The 26,015-nt window shown below is 44.0% G+C and overlaps 1 protein-coding gene across 1 annotated transcript in view; it reads left to right on the top strand.

The window, feature by feature from the left end:
• astn1 (astrotactin 1) overlaps positions 1-26,015 on the top strand; it is a 2,276,897-nt gene that overhangs the window by 2,132,223 nt on the left and 118,659 nt on the right. Inside the window, exons 18-19 of the mRNA XM_072573509.1 lie at positions 334-467; positions 10,779-10,936. Coding sequence (XP_072429610.1) covers positions 334-467; positions 10,779-10,936 — 292 coding nt within the window. The remainder of the gene's footprint in view (positions 1-333; positions 468-10,778; positions 10,937-26,015) is intronic.

Below are 26,015 nucleotides of genomic sequence, written 5' to 3'. Positions count from 1 at the left end.
GTTTTACGTGGAGAGTGATGATGAACTCCCTCAATCATTACTTTGTGCAACAACACAGAGCATGAGGTTGATCATTTCATGATCTCCTTTCACTGATAGTAGCTGTACTCCCTACCCAGTGCCCTCAAAATGGGGAATGCCTGATACAGATCAATGACCTTTTGATCTGATACTGCTTTAGCTTCTGTTGCCCCTTTCATTTTGTCTATTGGGCTTATACATTTACTTCTTATAATCAGTGCATGCCAATCATGTTAAGTGTCATTGTGGAGACTGTTGGTAAGCTGGAGACCTCGAGTCTACAATTAGGTTTCATCTTTGTGGTTTTTTAAGGCCATCTATGAGGCAATGTTGAGCCAGCTCTGGTGTTCAGGAGGCGGTGATGTTATCGATGACTGGTGTCGATGTGATTCTACAACGTTCAGCGTTGACGGTCTACCAAACTGTGCACCCCTGCCTCAGCCAGTGTAAGTACCCCTTCAGTATCTATTACGTGAGACTTTGTGACATATTCAGATAATATCCAATGTGGAAGTTATCCTCCACACTGGATCCTCGGGTAAGATCTTGATCATGTCACATGATAGTTTAACCACAAAACACTAATGTGTAACATCTTGTGATGCTCTGTATTTAAACAGGTTGGAAGATCACTTTAGGAATGTCTTTTATTTTAATTAGTTTAAAGGAGGACCGTTTTGAGTGGTATGTTGAAGACCAATTAACAAAGGCAGTTGTATATTTTGTATGGTGGTGTGAGGTGCTTTCCCAATAATTCATAATATTTCTCAACTCCAGCAGCAAATGTGTTCTGTAAAAACAAAAAATTATGTGTTTTCCATTAGTCCATTTTTTTCCCCTGCAGCCTTGGTCCAAGCTGTCAGATCTGATGATTTATTTATATTAAGATAGTGTCTGCATAGTTTTTTAGTCTTGCTTAAAGTTCTGCTGGTTTAAAATCATGAGTGAACTGGAGATTTAAACTCATGTAATGATGATTGCTGATGTTTGAAGACTTGCTATTTGGTGTCCTGGGGAGTTACGGACTCTGAGCAATGCACAGTGTGTTCTTTAAAGTAACAGAAGCTCCAGCCTCTCTTGGAACTCCTGGGGCTATGAGGTGGAGATGGCATCAACTGAAGTGTGAGAGAGAGGAAGGCACTGACCGCTCCTTACTGCGAAAGAATGAATCATTGATAGCAGAGTGGCGTGAATCAAGTGCAGAGATCATTAGAAGTACAACAGAACAGTGTGAAACATAGGAGGCAGAGAGGGTGATGGTGAATACAAGAGAAGGATGAGAGGGAAAGCAATGACAAACTGCAGTTAGATAGTGCTGTTAACAGCAAAAGAAAGTCCCAAGGTGCTTCATTGACATAGCAAACCAACACGGATCAGTACATGGGATTCAGGATGTCTCAGTAGCTAAGGTTCCCAAAAGAGCAGCAAAGGGGAAGAATTTAGGAATAAAATTCTCAAAGACAGGATCGTACGTGGTAAAGATTTTGCTGCCAAGGGTGAGGTGAAGGTAAAGGGGAGAGTTGCATCATTGCAAGCATACATTCAATTTATAACTGTTCACTATTTGTTCAAATCCAGTCGCTGCTTCACAAATGCAAAGAAGGGCCTCACGGGATAAAAGTCCAATGAAGGAAGCTGGTCAGGTTCTTTCCCCAGGTATACTGTCTGAATTTACCCAGATCAGTGGACGGATGCAAACACATACTGTGGGACACTGGGGGCCCAGACCTACCTGTTGCTGAGATAAAGACATCAAACAAGAACTGAAGTTTTTAAGTTTAAAAATGGAGGATAAGTAACCAAGACAATAGAGCAGTGAATGAAGATTGAGTGAAGGGACTGGGGGACAGAGTGGTTGAGGATAGGGTGGAGTGAGGGACACCAGTGAGAGAGACTGGGGAGTGAAAATCTCAACGTGAGGAGGAGTCTCCCGACACCCTGGAAGATCTGCATGAGGCAATGGGAGAAGCTGGAAGCATGCAGGAGCAGAGACACTGAACTGTGAGGGACCTAGGCAGCAATACCAATGTCACAGAGCACGGGGTGGAGGAGAGGTCCCAGAGTGCCTTCTTTGAGGCAGAACATGGAGGAAAGCCACAGGGCTGTAAAACCATTTTGGGGAGTGAAGGGCTCTGAGATTTCTGGGTTGGTGTGAATTTGGAGTTGGGGGCGGGGAAATGTGAGGAAGGAAGAAGAGAGAGAGAGAAAAGTCCTTTTGAATCGGGGAGACATTAACCTGTATAAGCCTGAAGGAAGCATTCACTTTCACAAGAGATAGTTGGACCTGGTCCTGTATCAGTGGACAACAGTGATTGTCAATACACCTGAGTTTGCTGATCCAAGTGGGTTAGTCTAGGGGCCAGATGGCCTGGAGTCCTATTTTCCTGATTATACATGAGGTCAACCAGTTATAGCAGGAGAACTGAGTGGTATTTCTAAACTATCTTTAGTTATGATTTGGAGATGCCGGTGTTGGACTGGGGTGTACAAAGTTAAAAATCACACAACACCAGGTTATAGTCCAACAGGTTTAATTGGAAGCACACTAGCTTTCGGAGCGACGGTCCTTCATCAGGTGATTGTCATCCTACTCTACACCATATCTTTCTATTTCCTTGTACCGATGTGATTATCTCTCTTCACCACTGTCTGCCTCAATTTCCCCACCCTATCTCCTCAATTCGCTTTGAATGTTTTCACGACTATCAGATCCCTCTCAATAGTCCTGGGAATGTCCCACTCGTGGAAGCATCTATTTTTCTTTATGTCTACCCTGTTCAATCCTTCATATCTTTAGAAACCTGAATCAGGTCTCCACTCAGTCTTTGATTTTCTGGAACATAGACCCCCGGCCTTATTTGCAACGAATCGCCATCCATGGCAGTGATCCTTTGTTATGCATGCTGTAGAACTGGAAGGGAACATTCAGCCAGTTTTCCACAATCCAGTGACCTTGGCTGGAAGTCTATATCTTGGGATGTCGAGCAAGGAAAACGTACTGCTGGGCTCTGATGGTCCCCATAATTAAATAGCCTATCCGGCTATCTCTGTCATACATTACTACCAGCCGAATGAGAAGTATCAAAGGATGGGGCTTTATTATGAGGGATGAGGGGCGGCACAGTGGCTCAGCGGTTAGCACTGCTGCTTCACAGCGCCAGAGTCCCGGTTTGATTCCACCCTTGGGTGACAGTCTGTGTGGAGTCTGCACATTCTCCCCGTGTCTGTGGGGGTTTCCTCTGGGTGCTCCAGTTTCCTCCCACAGTCGAGAGATGTGCAGGTTAGGTGGGATTGGCCATGTTAAATTGCTCATTGTGTCCAGGGATGTACAGGATGGGTGGATTAGCCACAGGAAATTCGGGGTTACAGGGATTGGGGTAAGGAGGCTGTGATGGGTGGAATGCTCTTCAGTGACTCGAAGTGGACCTGATGGGCCAAAAGGCCTGCTTCCACACTGTGGGGACTGCAAATAATTCTAAATAAATTATTTGAAGGGACTAATTAAAAAAAGAGGAGAGGAGATGTAAATGCATTTAACAATTAAACAGGTTTGAGTGAACATGACCATCATCTGAAATGCACCTCATTACTGAGACAGGCAGCATCTGTCACTTGAGCAGTTGGATGGGAGGAAGCACACTTGAGGACTCCAAATGTTCCCCAAAGATCAAGAGTTAGATTTATCTGACACCATACATTTGTGATTTTAATTTATCTCTATGGGATGGGGAAGGAACCACTTTTCAATAATGCATGGTATTTTACAGAAGTGATCTCCGGGGCATTGTGTTTTAATAATTTATATACTTGCCGAGTGCTTGATTGCATTAATCACCCAAAGTGCTAGGAATAGATCCGTAATGGCTGATTCCTGATTTATGGACTGGGGCAAACTGACAGTGATTAAAATGAAAGCATTGCTACAAAGTCATTTTAATCCACTAATATAAGTTCAGCGCAATCTTTGAAGCACTTAATATTTCTTTGTTAAAATAATGATAATCGCTCAAAGAAAGTCTACGCTTTGAAGAACATGGATGAATAGGCTATTTTGTTCATTGAGTAATAAAGGCCAAGTATTTGGGGTTAATGGATGTCACTCTGAAAGTAAGTTATGGTAATTCTACCATGAGCAGGATTTATATTTGTTTTTATTTTTGATGCTACTTCTTCTGGTTCTTTTGTGGGATGTGGATCAAGGGGTCACTGCTTATAAATAAGGGGTCATCTATTTAAAACGGATGAGGCTTTTTTCTCCTCAGAGTGTTTGGAACTCTCTTTTTTTTAGAAGAGATGGTCGAAGCAGAGCTTTTAAATATGCTTTCAAGGCAGAGGTGGGTAGATCCTAGGGAGTGAAAGATTACCGGGGTTAGGAAGGTACGTGGAGTTGAGGTCACAGTCAGATCAACTGGGATCTTCCCAAAAGCTTGGAGCAGACTTGAGGGGCTGAATGGTCTGTTTCTGCTCTGGTTCCATGTTCTTATGTTGGCAGATTGCTGTCACTGGCAAGGCCATTGATCTCCTGTCACTCATGCCCCCTTGGATTGAGTGGCTTGCTAGGCCACTTCAGAATCAACCACATTGAAGAGGGTCTGGAATCACTTGTAGGCCAGACCAGGTAAGGATGTCAGATCACCTTCCTTGAAGGATATTAATGAGTCAAGTGGGCTTTTACAGCGATAGGTGGCAGTTAAATGGTTACCATGGTTTAAAACTAGCCTTCCATTCCAGATTTTATTAATTGAATTGAAATTCTACCAGCGGCCATCATCTGTCAGTCTTTTGTCTCACTGTTTGCCCTTGTTCTCCCGTCAACCCCAGAGGGAGTAAGTTTGTACAAGTGCAAGGATCTTGACATCATCCCTGGAAAGCACTTGTGCTGTGGATTTTAGCTGAATCCAATCTGCCCTGTCTATGGCTTGACTATCCATTCCATAAGGCCGAAAGCTCTGCACAATACTCCACCTAACTTTCACCTTGAATGTGTTTATTAGATTTTTATGACCTAATGATCCTGATGAAGGGCTTATGCTCAAAATGTCGATTTTCCTGCTCCTCAGGTGCTGCCTGACCTGCTGTGCTTTTCCAGCACCACACCCTCGACTCTGATACTCCAGCATCTGCAATCCTCACTTTCTCCTCCTTTCTGTTCTGCAACCTTATTGGTCAAATCCTCAATGATTTGACGGTTTTTGTCCATCTCCATCCTTACTTTGCCAAAATCTGTGATGACAATCCTCAGATTCTATCATTCTGATACACCTTTCAGTGTTTTCATTAAAATGTTAACCCTCAATCCTTTGTTTTCATCTCAAAATGCAACTCATTTCTGTCTGTTTAAAGTAGCACCTGTCACCCTGATGAAGGGCGTTTGCCCAAAACGTCGATTTCCCTGCTCCTCGGATGCTGCCTGACCTGTGCTTTTCCAGCACCACTCTAACCTTGGTCCTGTCACCCGTTTGCCTCTTCTATCCTATCCATGCCCTACGGGAAACCTCAACAGCACTTCACAGTGTTTCTCTAACTCTCTCTTTTTGTGTCATCAATGTATTTTGTATTAATATAAAGCTCCCAGTGATTGGCCCAAATTGTGGAGAGCAATACGGAATAAATGACCCAATATCAATCCAAGCTTAGACCGTTTGCCAAGCTTCAACCAATCAATTAATTAATTAGACCCATTCAACTAAATATCCATCTATGCTGCTATCTTTGCTTTTATTATTTTCTCCTTGTTTATCTCTTGAGGTGAAGGTGACAATGTTCACGTTCAGAAGCATTGGTTAGAGCTCCAGTGGGTTTGTGGGGGATTCTTAAGAGTTGCATGTGCCTGGAATGTCCTGCTGCAAAGAAGGATAGAACAGAACAGAAATTTATTCTCAGGTGTACTTTTACATGAAAAATGCAGTGAAACATTTTATAAGGTGCCCCACCTTGGTGCCAACGTCGATGACAGAAGTCATATATCTATGTATATACACAAATTTTAAAAAAGTAAAGTCAAGGCAGAGTTCATCACAGTTCAGTTAAAGGCTCCTGGACTCAGGGAAAGCTGATAAAAAAATGATGGAATCCCCTGAAGATGCAGCTCGGATGGGACCCCCTCACCGAGCCCCTGGATACTCGGCCTACAGCCACCACCAACAAAGACGCCATGACGGGCTGAGACTGCCACTCCTGGACGGGACTGCCGCCTGGCCATTGGGTGTCAAAGATGGAAGAGGCCTCCATGCAGGGACAGGATTGCTACACCATCAGACTGCCAGTTCTCCTCTTCCAGACGCCTAAGCCTAGCTGTGGACCTGGAGCCTCGGTCCAGCCTGCGAGTCTGGGACAGGGAGGGTCAACTTGGCAGCTGCTCCTCGTTTGCTGGGAGACCCCAGTCTGCATCAGATGTGTCTCCAGTTCATCCTGATGTGGCTGCCACCAGAGGCCTTCCTCCTTCACTCCCTACTCTCCAGGCTTTAAAGAAAAGAAACTAAGAAATAGAGCAAAGAAAAAAGAAGACGAAGAAAGCCAACAGGAGCAGACAAGCTGCAGGATACCACCTTGATCTGAATTATGAATGAGTTCCTAACTCAGGATTTTATCTCTCTGCCTTTATGCACTTGCTTTCAAAGGTGACCACACCATGTTTAGTTTGGTTCCTCCAAATAGAACTTTTCCCAGGACTCTAAGTCAATATCAAAACTCCTGAGTGACCTTCAGTGTAGTTCCTTTAGCCACCGTGGCACCGCGCCCTCAACTCAAGTTGTCCAAAGTAAGTGAATATTAAGTATTCTGGCTGCATGACTGGCCCTACCCAGTTTTGACTGGTTCAATGTGATGTATTGGCATGTCAGCTCAGATGAACACTTCAGTATCTGCTATTTTTTATCTTCAGCTGATCCTCTGAAGCTTTCAAGGGCAGCTCAAGTGAAAGCATTTGAGCTGCTTGACATGCTGTTGGAAGACCATCTGAGTCATGCACGCTGGAGCAGAATGGGCAAGCGTATTACTCGAAAGACTTGGAGCTTGATCGGAAGGCTCACTGGTCTTTTATTCATCGGCTGATGCTCAAAGTCTGTTGAAGTCTACACACTTGCTTTGGCAACTCTTGCATGTGTTTTGTTGTCAATGCAGACAACTCGACATTGCTCTCAAGGTGTTGCTGGTAATGGTCCTATCACGAGGCTCATTGTGTACCAGCAGAAAATCTAAATACATCCATTATATTCCTTTTATGTTCAGATAGTCAATTTTTCAATAAAACACAATTGTTTTGTTAAACATCGATCTGCCTTAATTTGCCCACATATCTCTAAACTGTCACTTGTTAACTAACATCCATTTCTGGATTTTGTGCATGTGGCCAAACTGTTAAATTGGCTTGTCGGTAGCTGATTTATCGTGTGCTCCCTTTTACAGTGGAGATGCTACGTTGATGATCCTGTTACCACATTAGCTATGTCAAATTCCTGATATAAAAACTTCACTATTTTCCTTGTTCCCTCAGTAATGATGGTGTGTGATATCAAGACTAAGTGACTAACCAGGTTGAGCTCAGTCATGCATATCTTTTTATTTAGTGCCACCATCTTGAACACATGCAATCTCATTTTGATTGTTATTTATAAACACCAACTCAAAGTACTTAATATCTTCATTCTGCTGCAATGAGTTTCCTTTGTTTTTATCCCAAGTCTCTCATTATTCTGTTACGTTTAAGATGCCTGTAAGAGCCCTTACTTTTGCCTTTTATGTTATCTGCCAGACTTGTCAATTTCCCTTTTACCCTTTTGACCCCTCCTTTTATCACCATTCTCCCTTCAACTTTACACCTCCTGATATTCTTTAGTGTTAGTCTTCATCTTGTCATCTGTCTCTCACTTAGCCTTCAGTTTAGTTTCAGTCGGCAAAACTATCCTTCAGTGCAGTCCATTGTTTGCACTGTGAGGTTGTATTCCTGCTGAATTTGATCCAGGTCTTCTGTGAAGATTCCCAATTGCTGATCCACTGGCTTATACTAGCTTTTTTTTGTTTCGGCTTTCTGATCTCACTGCAGTCCCAGTTATCCTTATCTTTAAATTTCCAATGTAAGAGTGAACGTTTCCCAATTGCTTTTGTCTTCCCAGATCGACTATTGGTCCTGTTTTATTTCCCCACAGCTGATTTAACCAATTCTTCCATATTAGATGAGGAAAAGACAATGGAAATTGTGGGGGAGGGAAGATCAGCAGTGATCAGGGTTGGTATAGATGGAGCAAAACATGGAGATGGAAATGTTACAATTTTTAGTGTGCATTCCAGGGCAACAGTGCGAATAATAGCAATGCGTTCTTTAAGTTGTTCTGGACTCATTAATAATTGCTATGTATGCTAAAGATGAAACCTGTACCTAATTTTCAAGTTACAGATTTTATTGAATGCAGACTCTTTGAAATCAAGTTTTGCTTCTTCAGAATGCCATCCGTAGATGGCAGCCCAAGGCCAGACAACATTCTAGATTAGATTTAGATTACTTACAGTGTGGAAACAGGCCCTTCGACCCAACAAGTCCACACCGCCCCGCCGAAGCGCAACCCACCCATACCCCTACATCTACCCCTTACCTAACACTACGGGCAATATGGCATGGCCAATTCACCTGACCTGCACATCTTTGGACTGTGGGAGGAAACCGGAGCATCCGGAGGAAACCCACGCAGACACGGGGAGAATGTGCAAACTCCACACAGAGAGTCACCTGAGGCGGGAATTGAACCCGGGTCTCTGGCTCTGTGAGGCAGCAGTGCTAACCACTGTGCCACCGTGCCGCCCACTCCATTCCTTGGAGTGTGTTTGTGTATGTAACTGGCTGAATAGAGTATTAGATGGTAAGGTCCTGGGGTGTTGCTGAACAAAGAGACCTTAGATTGCAGGTTCATAGTTCCTCGAAAGTGGAATCCCAGGTAGATAGGATAGTGAAGAAGGCTTTTGGTATGCTTTCCTTCATTGGTCAGAGTATTGAGTACAGGAGTTGGGAGGTCATGTTGCGGCTGTACTGGACATTGGTTCGGCCACTTTTGGAATATCATGTGCACTTATTTTCCATCCTCAGGTGGCTTGTGACACAGCCAATTGCATTGTGTCTCTGCTCCATTGTCCAGCTCCACAGAGCACGCTGGCTTGGTTGCACTCATTGCTATCTGATTACATTCCAGTAAAAGTCTCCCTCCTCATCCCTTCACCATTACTTTTGGAATTTCTCAAGCATGTCTCCTAGAGTTGTCCTCCTCAGCAACTGCAAATTGTTGCTTAAGAACATAATCTGCAGACTTGGGTCCAAGCTTTTTCTAACACACAGTATCTGACTGTGCCTTTTTGCTACCTGCAGTATTGATCTGCAGTCGTGTAATGTCTCTAATTTCACATTCTTATATTTATAGCTAATTCCTTTCAAGGTCCTGCCCATTCCAACTGCACCATTCCTTCAATTTCGTCCTCACTCTCTTCACCCCAATTGCCCTCTCTCTCTTCACCCCAACTTCAGACATCAGTTCAATGCTCTGGTGCTGATCTGGAAGTGGGAATGGAGATGAGCAGGCATGCCAGTTCCCTGGCATAGTTGGGCATGGATTTGCTACCCACCCATGGATTTGTACCTTGTTAATTCAATTCAAAGGTCAGTCATGAAGCAACGCCAAGCTGCATTGAGAACACAATTGGGATATAGGGATGGGAGTTGGTCATCAAGTCCCAAGACTCAGCCTCTCCTTCACAATGGTGGTCTAGCTGCTATTGCCATTCATTTTCTTCAGTTTTGTAAAGTGGGTGATGGCTGATACCAGCATCCCAGAATGGGATCAGGACCTGGATTTGATCCTGACTTCTAAGTTGAACATCTTCCCCGCTCCCCCCCCCCCCCCCCCACCCCCCAAATCTCTAGAGTCTGGCGCTCAGTACCTTAAACATCTGAAATTCTTCAAACCATCCATGGGGCAACACAGTGGCTCAGTGGTTAGCATTACTGCCCCATGGCACCCAGGACCCAGGTTCATTTCTGCCTTGAGGTGACTGTCTGAGTGGAGTTTGCACATTCTCCCTGTCTCTGTGTGGGTATCCTCCAGGTGCTCTGGTTTCCTCCCACAGTCCAAAATTAAGCAGATTAGGTGGATCACCCGTTCTTAATTGCCCATAGTATCTAGGGATATGTAGGCTAGGTAGACTTGCCATGATAAATGCAGGGTTACAGGGAAAGGGTAGGGTGTTGGCTCTGAGTGGGATGCTCTTCGGAGGGTTAGTGTGGACTTGATGGGCTGAATGGCCTGCTACCGCACGACAGAGGAACGTCAATTATCCGAAGGACACACATGGGCACACTCATTCAGTTAATCGAATTCCAGGTAATCAAATGCCAGATAACGTAGTTTAGACAAGTATCGGGATCTAGTGATCTTGCCGGATAATCCAGTATTTGGATAATTGAATGCCGGATAATTGAGGCTCCTCTGCATACAGATTCTGTGATTCCCCTGCAGCACACCAACCAACCCCTTACTTTAATATTCTCTTTAAAAAACGGATTATTTTGCTGTTGTCTCTTTGGCTCAATGTGGTCATTGTCCAAGAATATTTTATCTAGAATTGTAAGCTGTTATTACAATATCGCTAAGTCTACACTGGAGCAGTTGAGTTTGCAATACTCTCCATTGCATGTGATATTCTCCAGTTATTAGTTGACATTTTTCGTAGTCCCTGATTAATACTGGATTTTCTTTTTAATATTCTTTCTCTAGTTTGCGATTGTCACCGGCACATGAGCCCAGCAGCTCATTGGTGGTTTTGGAATGGCACCACACTGAGCCCATCATCGGGGTGAAAATTGTGGACTATCTGATCAGTTTGGAAAGAGTCACCATCACCGATCGCACAGAAACGTCCAAGATTGAGACGGGTGAGTATGGTCTGAATTTGTACAGCGAGTTCGAATTAGAAGGAGATGAACAGATTGTATGTTTAGCCATCAATCCGAGCAGACAAGGATAGAGAGGGTGGGAGTTGTCACATGAACTTGACCTGTGAATTGTACGAGTGTTTCCTGGGCAGTGGAGAGCAGCCACGGAATATTGTGAGAAGCTTGAATTTGTTCGAGGTGATTAACTTCAAAAATCAAAAACGTAATTTCAAACGAAAAAAATTGACAGAAAATTACTCAACAGTGCTTCAAAGTTTGTTCAGTGCCAATGCTTCTTCCTGGCGTACTCAGATTGAAGGAACTGCAGGCTCTGTACTGTAACTGAATGCTCCTTGAGACACTTCATCTATAATACATCAAGAGATGCTCTGCTTCACTGTGACATTGTTTGCCGATAGCTAGCATTACAATATTGTCTGATGTTGATTAAAACTGATTTTGTTGACTGAGGAATCAGATCTTTGTGTATCTGCTAACATAGGCAATAATTCCTCTGATTATGTGTAGCCTTGATGGGATTGCTGAACTTTTTCCAAATGTGGGAGTTGATAAACATTTGTTTTTCCTGTATATTTAGTATACAGCAGATGTTTTGTCTCTTCCTGTAATTATTGGCCAATGTATTTCTCCATGCATGCAGGCACACACCTACTTGTGAACAGCCTAGACAAACAGGAATTAATTTACTGATGTATTTAAACCCTTGTTGTGACTCACTGCTGTCCTGCGCTGTCATAGCATGGTACACAAACCAAAAAGCTTCCAGATTTGATTGTTGCTTTTGTTAATTTTGAATTGACTTGAATTGAGGAATCACTAAAGGTGCACAGTATCATTGAAAAGCAGGAGACTGGAGGGATGAGCATTAAGGCTGGGAGGTAGCAGGATTCCTATTTCTATCCTCTGTCTCCTGCTTCTTGCCGCATGTATTTAGATGCTTTCTGAGGACAGGGTATGTGCAGCTGCAATGCTCCCACAGTTCAATAGCCTGGCTGCTTACCTATGTCTTCCTGAGCCATTAAAAATGAGTCATGGAGTGAGAGAATTAAGACCTGCTTAAGTAGCAGCTTACAATGAACCAAAAAAAAACAGGGAGCACCAAACATTTTGATTAAATTTTGCAAGTCATTGCATTGTGAATAGGATACCTCAGCAAAACTTGGCTGTCTATCTTGTGGGACAGTGATGAGAGTGTGTTGCTGGAAAAGCACAGCAGGTCAGGCAGTGCCCAAGGAGCGGGAAAATGGATGTTTCGGGCCAGAGCCCTTCATCAAGAATCTTGTGCCTATCTTGTGAGCTGTGGGACCATGCATTGTCACTGTTTCAAAAATGGCAAGAAAGACTTTAATGCATACCAAAGAAAAGCATCCTCATCACGGAGAGGACTATTGCTGCATCTATTTGAAGTTTTAGTAACTCTTGCAGTTTAATAATGCTTGTTATTTCCTTTTACAAAGCAGTGAAATTCCTATGGTCCTGTGTTGTTCTCTTGCACACAATGCTCAGTAATTCTTCCAGCGAGTGCTGGATCTCTTTGCCAAGGGACAGGCAGCCAGCAGAAATGAATCAACATGTTGATTTGACCAAGTCTTGTTTTGTCAATCCACACACAACCATTTTGCCTCATATTTTAAAAATAAAACTGCACTGGTACTTAATAATGCAGTGACCTCGGAGTTAGTCTAGATTCAGTGCTGTAACAGACTCTGCTAGATTGCAGTTCTTTCAGACATGTCATTGAAAATGAGATTCATCAACAAAAGGAGTACAGCTGTTGCATATGGTTTTAACATTTGGAAAAAAGAATTGAATTTGTTTTTTTTAAAAGAAAATCAGGGATGAAAGAAGCATTTGAGTTTTAATGGAGAAGATATAGTGAACATTTAGCTTTCAGAGAGGCCCCTCACTGGTTGAAAGATAGTTATTTCCTTATCTATGTATCCAGTCATCAACTGAGGATGTCACTGCCTGGCCCTGTATTTATTGCCTGTCCTCTTATTGCCCTTGAAGAGGTGGCGGTGAGCTGCCTTCCTGAACTGTTGTAGTCCCCATTCTCTCGGATCAGGAGGGAATTCCAGAATTTTGCCTCGATGACACTGGAGGAATGGTGATACATTTCCAGGTCAAGATGGTGAGTGGCTCGGAGGGGAACTTGAAGATGGTGGTGTTCCCATGTATCTACTGCTCTTGTCCTTCTTGATGGAAGTGGTCATGGGTTTGGAAGGTGCTGTCTATCGAACTTTGGCAAATTTGTGCAGTGTATCTTGTGGATCATAGAATTCATACAATGCAGATAGAGACCATTCAGCTAACTGAGTGTGCACCAACTCTCCAAAACACCATCCCAGACACACACACACACGCGCGCGCGTGATAGGGATGGCTCAAAGAAGCATGCTCATATGATCAAAACAACAGGCTATGACGTACAAAAGAATGAAAGAAAAACAAAATAAAACACTTATCTTTAGATGTTTGTAAAAAATCTGGAGTGTGGTACAGTTACCTGCAAATATTTGGGTGCAGACTGTTGTGTCAGCATCTGGAAGGAGAAGACCAGTTGCAGTTCGAGCACTGCCCATTCGTTAGAATGAGAAGTTGATTGATGGGGAAATATTTAATTGGTGTTGAACCACTGAAGCGGCAAGTGATGGGATGAGGATTAAGATTCACCTTGTGCATAAAGTGCTCAAAATGGAGAAGGGCCCAAACTAATAACTCTGTAACATAGCTCACCAAAAAGGTGATGTGAAGATTTCCATTTCCATTTAACTACATGATAAACCCTTGGTCTCTGTTATTGAGATGTACCTATATAGAGGGAAAGTTTGAGACTGAAACCAGTGATAGGTCACACCCATGATTTGTTGAATATATCTACTGGTAGGTTGTTGTTGAGATTAATTGCTTGATGCTGTAAATAGCTTGACAGTCTCGACTCAGTGAATAAAAATAAGATGGAAAGGTATGTTTATTTGTAAGGGAATCTTGTCTTTGCTTATTTTCTTCTGATCTGTCACTACTGTCAACTATTTTAATTTTGTTTTATTCAATTAAAGAATGTGGGGCCCACACGCTGGGCCAGAGTTGATTGCCTATTCCTCGTTGCCCTTAGTGGTGGTGAGCTGCCACTTTGACCTGCTCCTAGTCTGTGGATGGTGGACAGGTTTTATGGAGTCAGGAGATGAGTTAATTGCTGGAGTATTCCTAGCCTGTATTTATATGGCTAGTCCAGTTCAATTTCTGGTCAGTGGGAACCACTGGGATGTTGATATTGGGTAGCCATTAAATGTCCAGGAATGATGTTTGGTCTCCCTTCACAGAATGACAAGAGGTGTGCACTGTGTAAAAGGTTCTGGATTAGTGGTGCTGGAAGAGCACAGCAGTTCAGGCAGCATCCTACTTGGATGCTGCCTGAACTGCTGTGCTCTTGGAGCACCACTAATCCAGAATCTGGTTTCCAGCATCTGCAGTCATTGTTTTTACCACTGTGTAAAAGGTGGCCATTCAGCTCATTGGGCCTACATTGGCTCTTCCAATGAGTCTCACTACCAACTTGTAATCTCCTGCTTTTACCCCATCCCCTTGCACCTTATTTCTGACTTAATATTCATCACATGCCCTCTTGAGTGCTTCAGTTGAACTTGGCTCAAGTGAACTTTCAAGCAATGCAATCCCCACCCTAAACTACTTGCGAAATTAAGGAGATTTTTTTCACCTTCTGTTTCCTTGTTTTGCAACCAAGTGTTGCTCAACATGGAGGAGCACTGTTTCTTTGACCAAGAAGAGGGTGTTAGGTTGTAATCAGCAGCGGGTTTTCATGGAGTCTGAACTCAAGGTTGAGGACCCCTGGCACAACTCCCTCCCGACTGTCTACCATTGTGCTGCCACCTCTGCTGGGTCTTTCCTGCTGGTGGGGCAGGACATATCCAGGGATGGTGATGATGGTGTTGAGGACATTGTCTGTAATGTATGGTTCTGTCAGGCTGTTGTTTGACTAGTCTGTGAGACAGCTCTCCCAGTTTTGGCACTAGCCCCCAGAGGTTGGTACGGAGGTTTTTGCTGTGTTGACAGGGCTGCACATTTTCCAGACAGTCCATCCAGTTTCATTCTCTTCTTTCCCCCTTCTGGTCTTTGGCACAACTGAGTGGCTTGCAAGGCCATTTCGTGAGGGCAGTTGAGAATCAACCGCATTGCTGTGGGTCTGAAGTCACATGTAGGCCTGACCGGGTAAGGATGGCAGCTTTCCTTCCCTGAAGTACATTAGCGAGCAATGTCTTTTTTTTATGTTAATAGTTTTATTGAGATATTTATTGAATTCAAATCCTGCCACTGTGTGGTAGGATTCCAGCCTGGACTCTCTGAACGTTATCTGGTTCTGTTCTGTAAGAATACCAGTGCCTACCCTGTCAGTCTGTCCTACCCGCTTTTGCCTTTCTTTGACTTTATCAACCCCCGCTTTACATTTTTAAAAGTTTTATTTGTTCTGCACCCCCTCTCTTTCCTTTCTTGTCTATCCCTCTTTCTGTCTTCCATTCATTGTTTTCTTCCTGTTCCCCACTTTTTCCTGCCCTCTATTTTCATTGCTCTCTGCCACTCCACTTTTTACTGTCCTGGTCTTCATTCCTTGAACTTTTTCACATTCTTCTCCTTTCATTTCCTCCTTTTGCTGTGCCCTTTTTTTTTTCATTCACCTTTGCCTATCATTCCTTCCATTACCTACCTCCTGCCATTTCCCACATTCTTTCATCTGCTATTCGTGCGACCTTTGGTTCACAAGTGTTCAGTGATGCATGGGACGTAAAACATGAGACAGTGGTTATTTAGAAGAACTGGAATCACCCACTTTAAAGACACGAATCACTCAAAACGTAACTCAACAGGTAAAAAGGTCAATTTTTTTTGCCACAAAATGTATCAAAGCTGTAATTGCATTTTGTTGAAACTGAGCTCTTTATTCACTCCATTTTCCAGTTGTACTGATTTTGCAAGAACAAAAAAAACCAGAAACAAAAGTTGTTGGCAAAGCTCAGCAGGTCTGGCAGCATCCATGAAGAGAAATCAGAGTTAACATTTCAGGTTCGGTGACCTTTCCTGAGAAGTCACAGAAATGTTAACTGTGTCTTCGCTTCATAGATGCTGCCAGACCTGCTGAGTTCGTTCGGCAACTTCTGTTTTTGCTTCTGATTCACAGCATCCGCAATTCTTTCGGTTTATACATTAAAAAAACACAGATTGTGTCATTAAATGCACAAATATCTTCAATGGTAATCACTTTAGGAATACTTTGGGCCCATTGCGAAATTGGGCTTCTGACATGGAAGATTCTGGAATAAATTATAACGAGCATTGATTTATGTTTTAATGAGTAATTGGACATTTCTTAAGTGAGATTTTTAATTATTTCAAAATTGGTCATTAAAGAATTCCCCAACGTGAATGCAGAGTGATTTTTGCTATCCCATGGTTCACTACTGTAATATTTATAACTCATTTTGAAACAAGGGTGGGTGTTTCAGCGTAGCATTTGCTTCAAAAGCCTGGTTTGAGTCCAATGCACATTGATACATTGCCTCACATCAAATTAATCTGGATTGTCTTAACCTATTTTGTTATGTGTATGACTCACGACACAAGAGAATTCATTTCTACAGGCTAGAAAGTAGGCAGTCAGGAAAAATCAGAAACAGCGTTTCACAGAATATTATACTGGGACAGGTACAGTGAACCCAGAATGTTACTTCAAAGTAAAGTCAGAATGTGAGAACATGGACCTGAATTTAAAATTAAATTTCATACATTTAAAGGTTTATGATTTCTCGATACTGATAAATATTTGCTTCGTAGTTGAGGCAAAAGCATTTGGATACTGCCATGGGCAGGTTAGATCAACAATTCGTTGACATGCTAATTGAAAAGCTTTGGTCCACTCTTCCTTTTCTCAGAGGTAAAAACAATGACTGTAGATGCTGGAAACCAGATTCTGGATTAGTGGTGCTGGAAGAGCACAGCAGTTCAGGCAGCATCCAAGTAGCTTCGAAATCGACGTTTCGGGCAAAAGCCCTTCATCAGGAATAAAGGCAGTGAGCCTGAAGCGTGGAGAGATAAGCTAGAGGAGGGTGGGGCTGGGGAGAAAGTAGCAGAGAGTACAATGGGTGAGTGGGGAGGGGATGAAGGTGATAGGTCAAGGAGGAGAGGGTGGAGTGGATAGGTGGAAAAGAAGATAGGCAGGTAGGACAAGTCCGGACAAGTCATGGGGACAGTTACTGAGCTGGAAGTTTAGAACTAGGGTGAGGTGGGGGAAGGGGAAATGAGGAAACTGTTGAAGTCCACATTGATGCCCTGGGGTTGAAATGTTCCGAGGCGAAAGATGAGGCGTTCTTCCTCCAGGCGTCTGGTGATGAGGGAGTGGCGGTGAAGGAGGCCCAGGACCTCCATGTCCTCAGCAGAGTGGGAGGGGGAGTTGAAATGTTGGGCCACGGGGCGGTGTGGTTGATTGGTGCGGGTGTCCCGGAGATGTTCCCCAAAGCACTCTGCGAGGAGGTGCCCAGTCTCCCCAATGTAGAGGAGACCGCATCGGGAGCAACGGATACAATAAATGATATTAGTGGATGTGCAAGTAAAACTCCCAGACCATACAGAACCTCATCACCTCAGGACATCTCCCACCCACAGCTTCCAACCTCATAGTCCGGGAACCCCACACTGCCCGGTTCTACCTCCTTCCCAAGATCCACAAGCCTGACCACCCTGGCCGACCCATTGTCTCAGCATGCTCCTGCCCCACTGAACTCATCTCTACCTACCTAGAAACTGTCCTATCCCCCCTAGTCCAGGAACTCCCCACATACGTTCGAGACACCACCCACGCCCTCCACCTCCTCCAAGACTTCCGTTTCCCTGGCCCCCAATGCCTCATCTTCACCATGGATATCCAATCCCTCTACACCTCCATCCGCCATGACCAGGGCTTCCAAGCCCTCCGTTTTTTCCTCTCCAGACGTCCCCAACAGTACCCTTCCACCGACACTCTCATTCGTTTGGCCGAACTGGTCCTCACCCTTAACAATTTCTCCTTTGAATCCTCCCACTTCCTCCAGACCAAAGGGGTAGCCATGGGCACACGTATTGGCCCCAGCTATGCCTGTCTCTTCGTTAGCTACGTAGAGCAGTTGATCTTCCATAATTACACCGGCACCACTTCCCACCTCTTCCTCCGCTACATTGATGACTGCATTGGCGCCACCTCGTGCTCCCGTGAGGAGGTTGAGCAATTCATCAACTTCACCAACACATTCCACCCTTAAATTTACCTGGACCATCTCTGACACCTCCCTCCCCTTCCTGGACCTCTCCATCTCCATTAATGACGACCGACTTGACACTAACATTTTTTACAAACCACCGACTCCCACAGCTACCTGGATTACACCTCTTCCCACCCTACCTCTTGCAAAAATGCCATCCCGTATTCCAAATTCCTCCGCCTCCGCCGGATCTGCTCCCAGGAGGACCAGTTCCACCACAGAACAAACCAGATGTCCTCCTTCTTTAGAGACCACAATTTCCCTTCCCACGTGGTTAAAGATGCACTCCAACGCATCTCGTCTACATCCCGCACCTCCGCCCTCAGACCCCACCCCTCCAACCGTAACAAGGACAGAACGCCCCTGGTGCTTACCTTCCACCCTACCAACCTTCGCATAAACCAAATCATCCGCCGACATTTCCGCCACCTCCAAACAGACCCCACTACCAGGGATATATTTCCCTTCCCACCCCTTTCCACTTTCCGCAAAGACCGTTCCCTTCGCGACTACCTGGTCAGGTCCACGCCCCCAAACAACCCACTCTCCAATCCTGGCACATTCCCCTGTCACCGCAGGAACTGTAAAACCTGTGCCCACACCTCCTCCCTCACCTCTATCCAAGGCCCTAAAGGAGCCTTCCACATCCATCAAAGTTTTACTTGCACATCCACTAATATCATTTATTGTATCCGTTGCTCCCGATGCGGTCTCCTCTACATTGGGGAGACTGGACGCCTCCTAGCAGAGCGCTTTAGGGAACATCTCCGGGACACCCGCACCAATCAACCACACCGCCCCGTGGCCCAACATTTCAACTCCCCCTCACACTCTGCCGAGGACATGAAGGTCCTGGGCCTCCTTCACTACTGCACCCTCACCACCAGACGCCTGGAGGAAAAACGCCTCATCTTCCGCCTCGGAACACTTCAACCCCAAGGCATCAATGTGGACTTCAACAGTTTCCTCATTTCCCCTTCCCCCACCTCACCCTAGTTCTAAACGTCCAGCTCAGTAACTGTCCCCATGACTTGTCCGGACTTGTCCTACCTGCCTATCTTCTTTTCCACCTATCCACTCCACCCTCTCCTCCTTGACCTATCACCTTCATCCTCTCCCCCTCTCACCCATTGTACTCTCTGCTACTTTCTCCCCACCCCCACCCTCCTCTAGCTTATCTCTCCACGCTTCAGGCTCACTGCCTTTATTCCTGATGAAGGGCTTTTGCCCGAAACGTCGATTTCGAAGCTACTTGGATGCTGCCTGAACTGCTGTGCTCTTCCAGCACCACTAATCCAGAATCCTCCTTTTCTCACTCTAATATATTAAAAAATCTCGTGATTGGGACTTGGTTGCCTGTTTCACTCAGGGCAGTAAAGATAGCCGGGATGGGAAATGAATATGTTACCATCGTGCAATCACCGAGAGTTCTGAATAAAAACTGAAAGAACAGAGGATGCTGCCAATCAGTGACAAAAATAGAAATTGCTGGAAAAGTTCAGCAAGTCTAGCAGCATCTGTGCTGAGAAATCAGAGTTAATGTTTCGTGTCCAGTGACCCTTCCTCAGAATTGCTCGGAAAAGCTCAGCAGGAATGAGCAATTCTGAGGAAGGGTCACTGGACTCGAAACATTAACACTGATTTCTCGGCACAGATGCGACATGGTCTGCTGAGCTTTTCCAGCAATTCTGAGCAAGGGTCACTGGACACGAAACATTAACTCTGATTTCTCTGCACATTTGCTGTCAAGACCTGCTGAGCTTTTGCAGCAATTCTGAGCAAGGGTCACTGGACACGAAACATTAACTCTGATTTCTCTGCACATTTGCTGTCAAGACCTGCTGAACTTTTGCAGCAATTTCTGTTTTTGGCTCCTATTTTGAGTTGTGACTCAATGTCGTGGCAGAATAGAAAGTCTTTCACTTTAATATACCATAATTGGGAGCCATTTGGATTTCCAAAATAAGAAAGTATTCCATTCCTCCACATTTACCTTTTCTCAGCATTGCCTCTGTAAATTCCAACATTTGGAAATCCAGGTTATGATGCTCAACCTCTTGAGCATTTTGGAATGTAATAAAATCATACCTGGTACCTTTATGGAGACACACAGGAGATCAAATTCAACACAATGGAATTGATTTCAATCCTTCCATTTTGAATTTGTTGTCAGAATATTCAAAGTATTGTGTTCACATAGATCTGTGCAAGGGCATTAAGAATATGATGTTCACATTGGGTCTGTGTAAGGACAATTGACCTCTGGTGATCTGAGAGAATTGAATAAGGATCAAGATTCCTTATCTGAGGAAAGTTGCTCTTGCTCTCAAGGGAGTGAAGTGAAAGTTTACCAGACAGATTCCAGGATGGTGGGACTGACATATAAGGAGAGGTTGTATTAGTCCAGATTATATTCACAAGAGTTCATCTCATAGAAACCCATAATATTCTAACAGGACCAGACAGGGTGGATGCAGGAAAGATGTTCCTGATTGCGGGGGAGTCCAGAACCAGTGGTCACAGTGTGAGGATACATATTTAGGAATGAGATGATGTGAATCTCTTCACCCAGAGATTGGTGACCCTGTGAAACTCACTGCCCCTAAAAGCAATTGAGTCAAAACATTATATGATTTTTAAGAAGGTGTTAGGCGTAGCAGATGGGGCTAAACCTCTCAGAAGATATGGGAGAAAAGTGGGAACAGGTTTTTGAGTTGGATGATCAGCCATGATCATCATAAAGAGATGGAGCACGCTTGAAGGGCTGAATTGCCTACTTGTAACATTTTTCTATGTTTCAATGAAAGAGTAAAGCATGAATCAGCAAAACAAGACAAGTTTACCTGCAGCATACAATCACCAGTGAATAACGGTGTATCTCTTCTGTCGGGAGTATAAGAATAGGGAAGTCTTACTGCAATTGGTGAGTGCTGTCAGAAGTTTGCTCCCCTTTTTTTTAAGGAAATATTTCATTGGAGGTAGTTCAGAGAAGGTTCACTCGGATAATCCCGAGTACGGAGAGATTGTTTTATGAGTGAAGGTTAAATAGGTTTGGAGTCTACTCACTAGACTTTATAAGAATGAGAGATGATCTCATTGAAATGTGTGGGATTCTTAAGAAGCTTGACTGGATAAATACACAGGAGAGTCTAGGACTGGTGGGCAGTAGTCTCAGAATAAAGATTGAGATGACGAGGAATTTATTCTATAAGAGGGTTATGAGTCTTTGGAACTCCTTGCCACAGAGAGCTGTGGGGGCAGTGCCATTATGTACAATTAAGGCTGAGATAGATTCGTGATCCATTGAGGAATCAAGGGAAAAGACAGGCACATGAACGTGAAGGATGTTGGATCAGCTGTGATCCTACTGAATGGCAGAGCAGACGAGAGGGACCAAATGGCCTACTCCTGTTCACATTCCTGTGGTCTTATAGGAGTGCGAAATGCAAGAATAACAGGAAGAATGCTTCAAATTAAATCTTATTTACCTGTGATGGATTGAATTTGAGGTTTCAGAGGTGAAAGGCCACTCCCTCTGTCTGTACTTCCTGGTTGAATATGGAGTTTATCTTTCTACAATTGTCAGTGCTCTTGCTGATGTAATTCATTAAGCTATCTCCTCCTGATAATTACTGCTAATGACATTGAGTGCAGAGACGGTCCAAACATGTCCTAAAGTATTCATGCTGCAAACAGTTTCTGATCTGGGGATGAATCAATCTTGCCACACCAGTCTGAGAGCTCACCATAGGACGTGTGACTTTCCTGCCTGACTCCTTAATTAATCTACATTAGTTATTCTCAGCCTCTGTTGTTTAATGAGCACAAGTACATATTCCTTTCATTCGCAGTTAATTATACCAATCACCCCACTGTTGGGCTAATTTATCTTTTAATAATAATAATTTCAGATGTCCTGTTAATTAATTGAAATAAGTCTGAGACAAGACAATTAATTAAATGTTCCAGCAATGATGGTTTATGCGAAAAAGAATGGGTTGGTGCTGGGGCGATGTTAAAAAGGTAACATTATAGCCAGTGCTGGGGAATCATACAGATTCTTTGTTTATGTTACAATATAAAGTCTAAAACATTAAGACTCCGTTGGGCATGACAAGGGTAGAACACTATGGGGCACAGCATTTTTGTTGCCTCGTGATTTCTTATCCCATATTGATTGATTGATTTTGTTTTACTGTCACTTGTATCAAAGTACAGTGAAAAGCTTTATTTATGAGCAATCCTAGCAGGTCATAGCAAGCAAGGATGTACAGATCAAAAAGACTTATACAAAAGTATACAAGTTACATTGCACAGGCTGCGCACTAGGGTGAGATCAACGTGAGCAAGATCAGCATTATTTCAGGTTAGAGAGTCCATTCATCAGCCTAATAACAGCTGGGAAGAAGCTGTTCCTGAACCTGCTGGTCTGTGTGTTCAGGCTTCTGTACCTTCTGCATGACGAAAGTGGTTGTGGGAGATCATGAGTTGGGTGCAATGGGTCTTTGATTATGTTGGCAGCCTTTCCACACCGATGAGCCATGTAAACGGAGTCCATGGATGGGAGGTTGGCTTCCGTGATGTGGACTGTGCACACCACCTTCTGTAGTTTCTTACAGTCCTGGGCAGAGCAGTTGCCAAACCAGGCCATCATGCACCCGGACAGTATGTTGTCATTGGTGTATCTGTAGAAGTTGATGAGGGTCCTTATGGGCATTGCAAATATCCTGAGCTGGCTAAGGAAGAAGAGGCAGTGTTACACCTTCTTGACCTTCGCATCTACATGGGAAGTCCAAGATAGATTGTCGGTTATCATCACTCCGAAGAGCTTGATGCTCTCCACCCTGTCGACCTCAGTTCCGTTGATCCACATCAGTATCTCAGTAGTTCTCTCTGTACTTTTCTCTTTTCAGTTTTCTCCCCCATTCGCTAAATGGCGGCCAGGGTTCACATGAGCTTTGACAATCAGGCTCAATGCGTTGTTACATTGTGAAAGACACAAGAAAAGAGCTGAATCTGCCTTGTTACACACAGTTAACAACAGAGCAAAATGTAATGAAACCATGACTGATAAAACCCTAATTCATCCCCAGTCCAGTGAATTCTTCATCTGTATCCTAATTAAGGCCAGTGAAGTCTCCATCATTCAGAATCACATCCACAACCCTGTCAGACTTAATATAGCTTAATAAATCTAGCCATTGGGTGAGTTGTAAAGAATTTGGTTTATTGAAAGAAATGTGCCTATCATATATCACCTTCTACTTTTTAACCAGTGAAGAATCAAAGCTGAACGTTGATTCCATTATCTGAACTGAAAATCAAGCAATTACATATTGTTTTGCCAATCCTTCCCTTCCAGGTACTGCACTGGAAATGTGTTGTTCATAATGGAAACGAGTAATCTGTAAAATAAATATATCATCACAGGAGCAAAGATATCTTACTATAGAAGCCTTGGTGAGACAATACCTGAAGTATTCTGTGCATCTTTTGCCTCCTAACCCGAGAAGAGATATACATGCCATAGAGGGAGTGCAGCAAGTGTACTCCAGACAGATATAACCTTCTACTCCCTGGGATCGCAAGGTTATCACATGAGGAGAGATTGGGTTGACTAAACCTGTGTTCAGTCGAGTTTAAGATGAAAGGGGATTTTATTGAAACGTTTGAAATTCTGACAGGATGGAACAGACTGGAGTCAGGGAAGATGTTTCTTTCTCTGGGGTGTCTAGAACCAGGAATCGTGGTCTCGGGATCTAGGATAGACCTCCATATGACTTAGATGAGGAGAAATTTCTTCGCTCTTCACAATGGTGAAGTAGTAGCATTCAGTGCCACAGAAGGCTGTGGAGGCCAAGTTATTGATTACGTTTGAAAAAGTAACAGATTTCTAAACACTGAAGAATGGGTATGGGGGGAGAGCAGGGTTATGGCATTAACTGAGAGCATCAGCCATTTTCTGTGTTTCTATGTTGCAAATGCAATACAGCACCTGTTTCTGAAGGGGTATGTGCAGCTCAGTTTTAGCTCACTCCCAGTTATGTACTTGTGGCCCAGTTCAAAAGTTCGCTTGTTGCTGAGTCACCACTCCTCACGGGGCACAGTGGCTCAGTTGTTATTACAACAGCCTCACAGAACCATGGACCCCAGGTTCAATTCCAGTCTTCAGTGACTGTCTGTGTGGAGTTTGCTAATTCTCTCCATGTCTGCATGGGTTTCCTCCAGGTGCTCCAGTTACCTCTCACAGTCCAAAGATGTACAGATTAAGTAGACTGGCTATGCTAAATTTCCCAAAGCTCATTCCTGTTGAAGGGCTCTTGCCTGAAACATCAAATCTCCTGCTCCTCAGATGCTGCCTGACCTCCTGTGTTTTTTCCAGCACCCCACCCTTGACACTAAATTTCCCACAGTGTCCAGGGATGTGCAGGCTAGGTGGATTAGCCATGGGAAATGCACGGACACAGGAATGGGGTGGGTCTGGGTGAGATTCTCCTCAGAGGGTCAGTGTGAACTCAGTGTGCCAAATGGCCTGCTTCCACATTATGATTCCCACAAATTAATGCATGTCCTCATTCATGTGTTAGTCTCATTCTAAACCACACCTATGCCACCTTTCCAGGAGTGGCCAATCAAATTCACATAAGACCTTTCCGTTCACAAGGCTATCAAATTTATTTTTAGAACACTTGCAATTATAAAGCAGCAAATAGGTGTGCACGCAGCAGTACAAAAGGAATCAATTGAAATAGACTTTTTGTATCTGGATGGCTGAGGATGGTGACTTGTAGAACATAGATAGAACATAGAACATAGAACAATACAGCACAGAACAGGCCCTTCGGCCCACGATGTTGTGCCGAACTTCTATCCTAGATTAAGCACCCATCCATGTACCAATCCAAGTGCCACTTAAAGGTCGCCAATGATTCTGACTCTACCATTCCCACGGGCAGCGCATTCCATGCCCCCACCACTCTCTGGGTAAAGAACCCACCCCTGACATCTCCCCTATACCTTCCACCCTTCACCTTAAATTTATGTCCCCTTGTAACACTCTGTTGTACCCGGGGAAAAAGTTTCTGACTGTCTACTCTATCTATTCCTCTGATCATCTTATAAACCTCGATCAAGTCACCCCTCATCCTTCGCCGTTCTAACGAGAAAAGGCCGAGAACTCTCAACCTATCCTCGTACGACCTACTCTCCATTCCAGGCAACATCCTGGTAAATCTCCTCTGCACCCTCTCCAAAGCTTCCACATCTTTCCTAAAGTGAGGTGACCAGAACTGCACACAGTACTCCAAATGTGGCCTAACCAAAGTCCTGTACAGCTGCAACATCATTTCACGACTCTTGAATTCAATCCGTCTGCTAATGAACGATAATACACCATAGGCCTTCTTACAAACTCTATCCACCTGAGTGGCAACTTTCAAAGATCTATGTACCATAGACCCCAAGATCCCTCTGTTCCTCCACCTGACTAAGAACCCTACCATTAACCCTGTATTCCGCATTCTTATTCGTTCTTCCAAAATGGACAACCTCACACTTGGCAGGGTTGAACTCCATCTGCCACTCCTCAGCCCAGCTCTGCATCATATCTAAGTCCCTTTGCAAATGACAAGTGCCCTCCTCACTGTCCACAACTCCACCAATCTTCGTATCATCTGCAAATTTACTGACCCACCCTTCGACTCCCCCATCCAAGTCATTGTGGTGGAGTTCCCCTCCATGCACCAACCTGA

This window comes from Chiloscyllium punctatum, chromosome 7 (genome assembly GCF_047496795.1).
Source record: "Chiloscyllium punctatum isolate Juve2018m chromosome 7, sChiPun1.3, whole genome shotgun sequence".
Classification (NCBI taxonomy): domain Eukaryota; kingdom Metazoa; phylum Chordata; class Chondrichthyes; order Orectolobiformes; family Hemiscylliidae; genus Chiloscyllium; species Chiloscyllium punctatum.
This window is presented reverse-complemented; position numbering and strand designations above follow the sequence as displayed.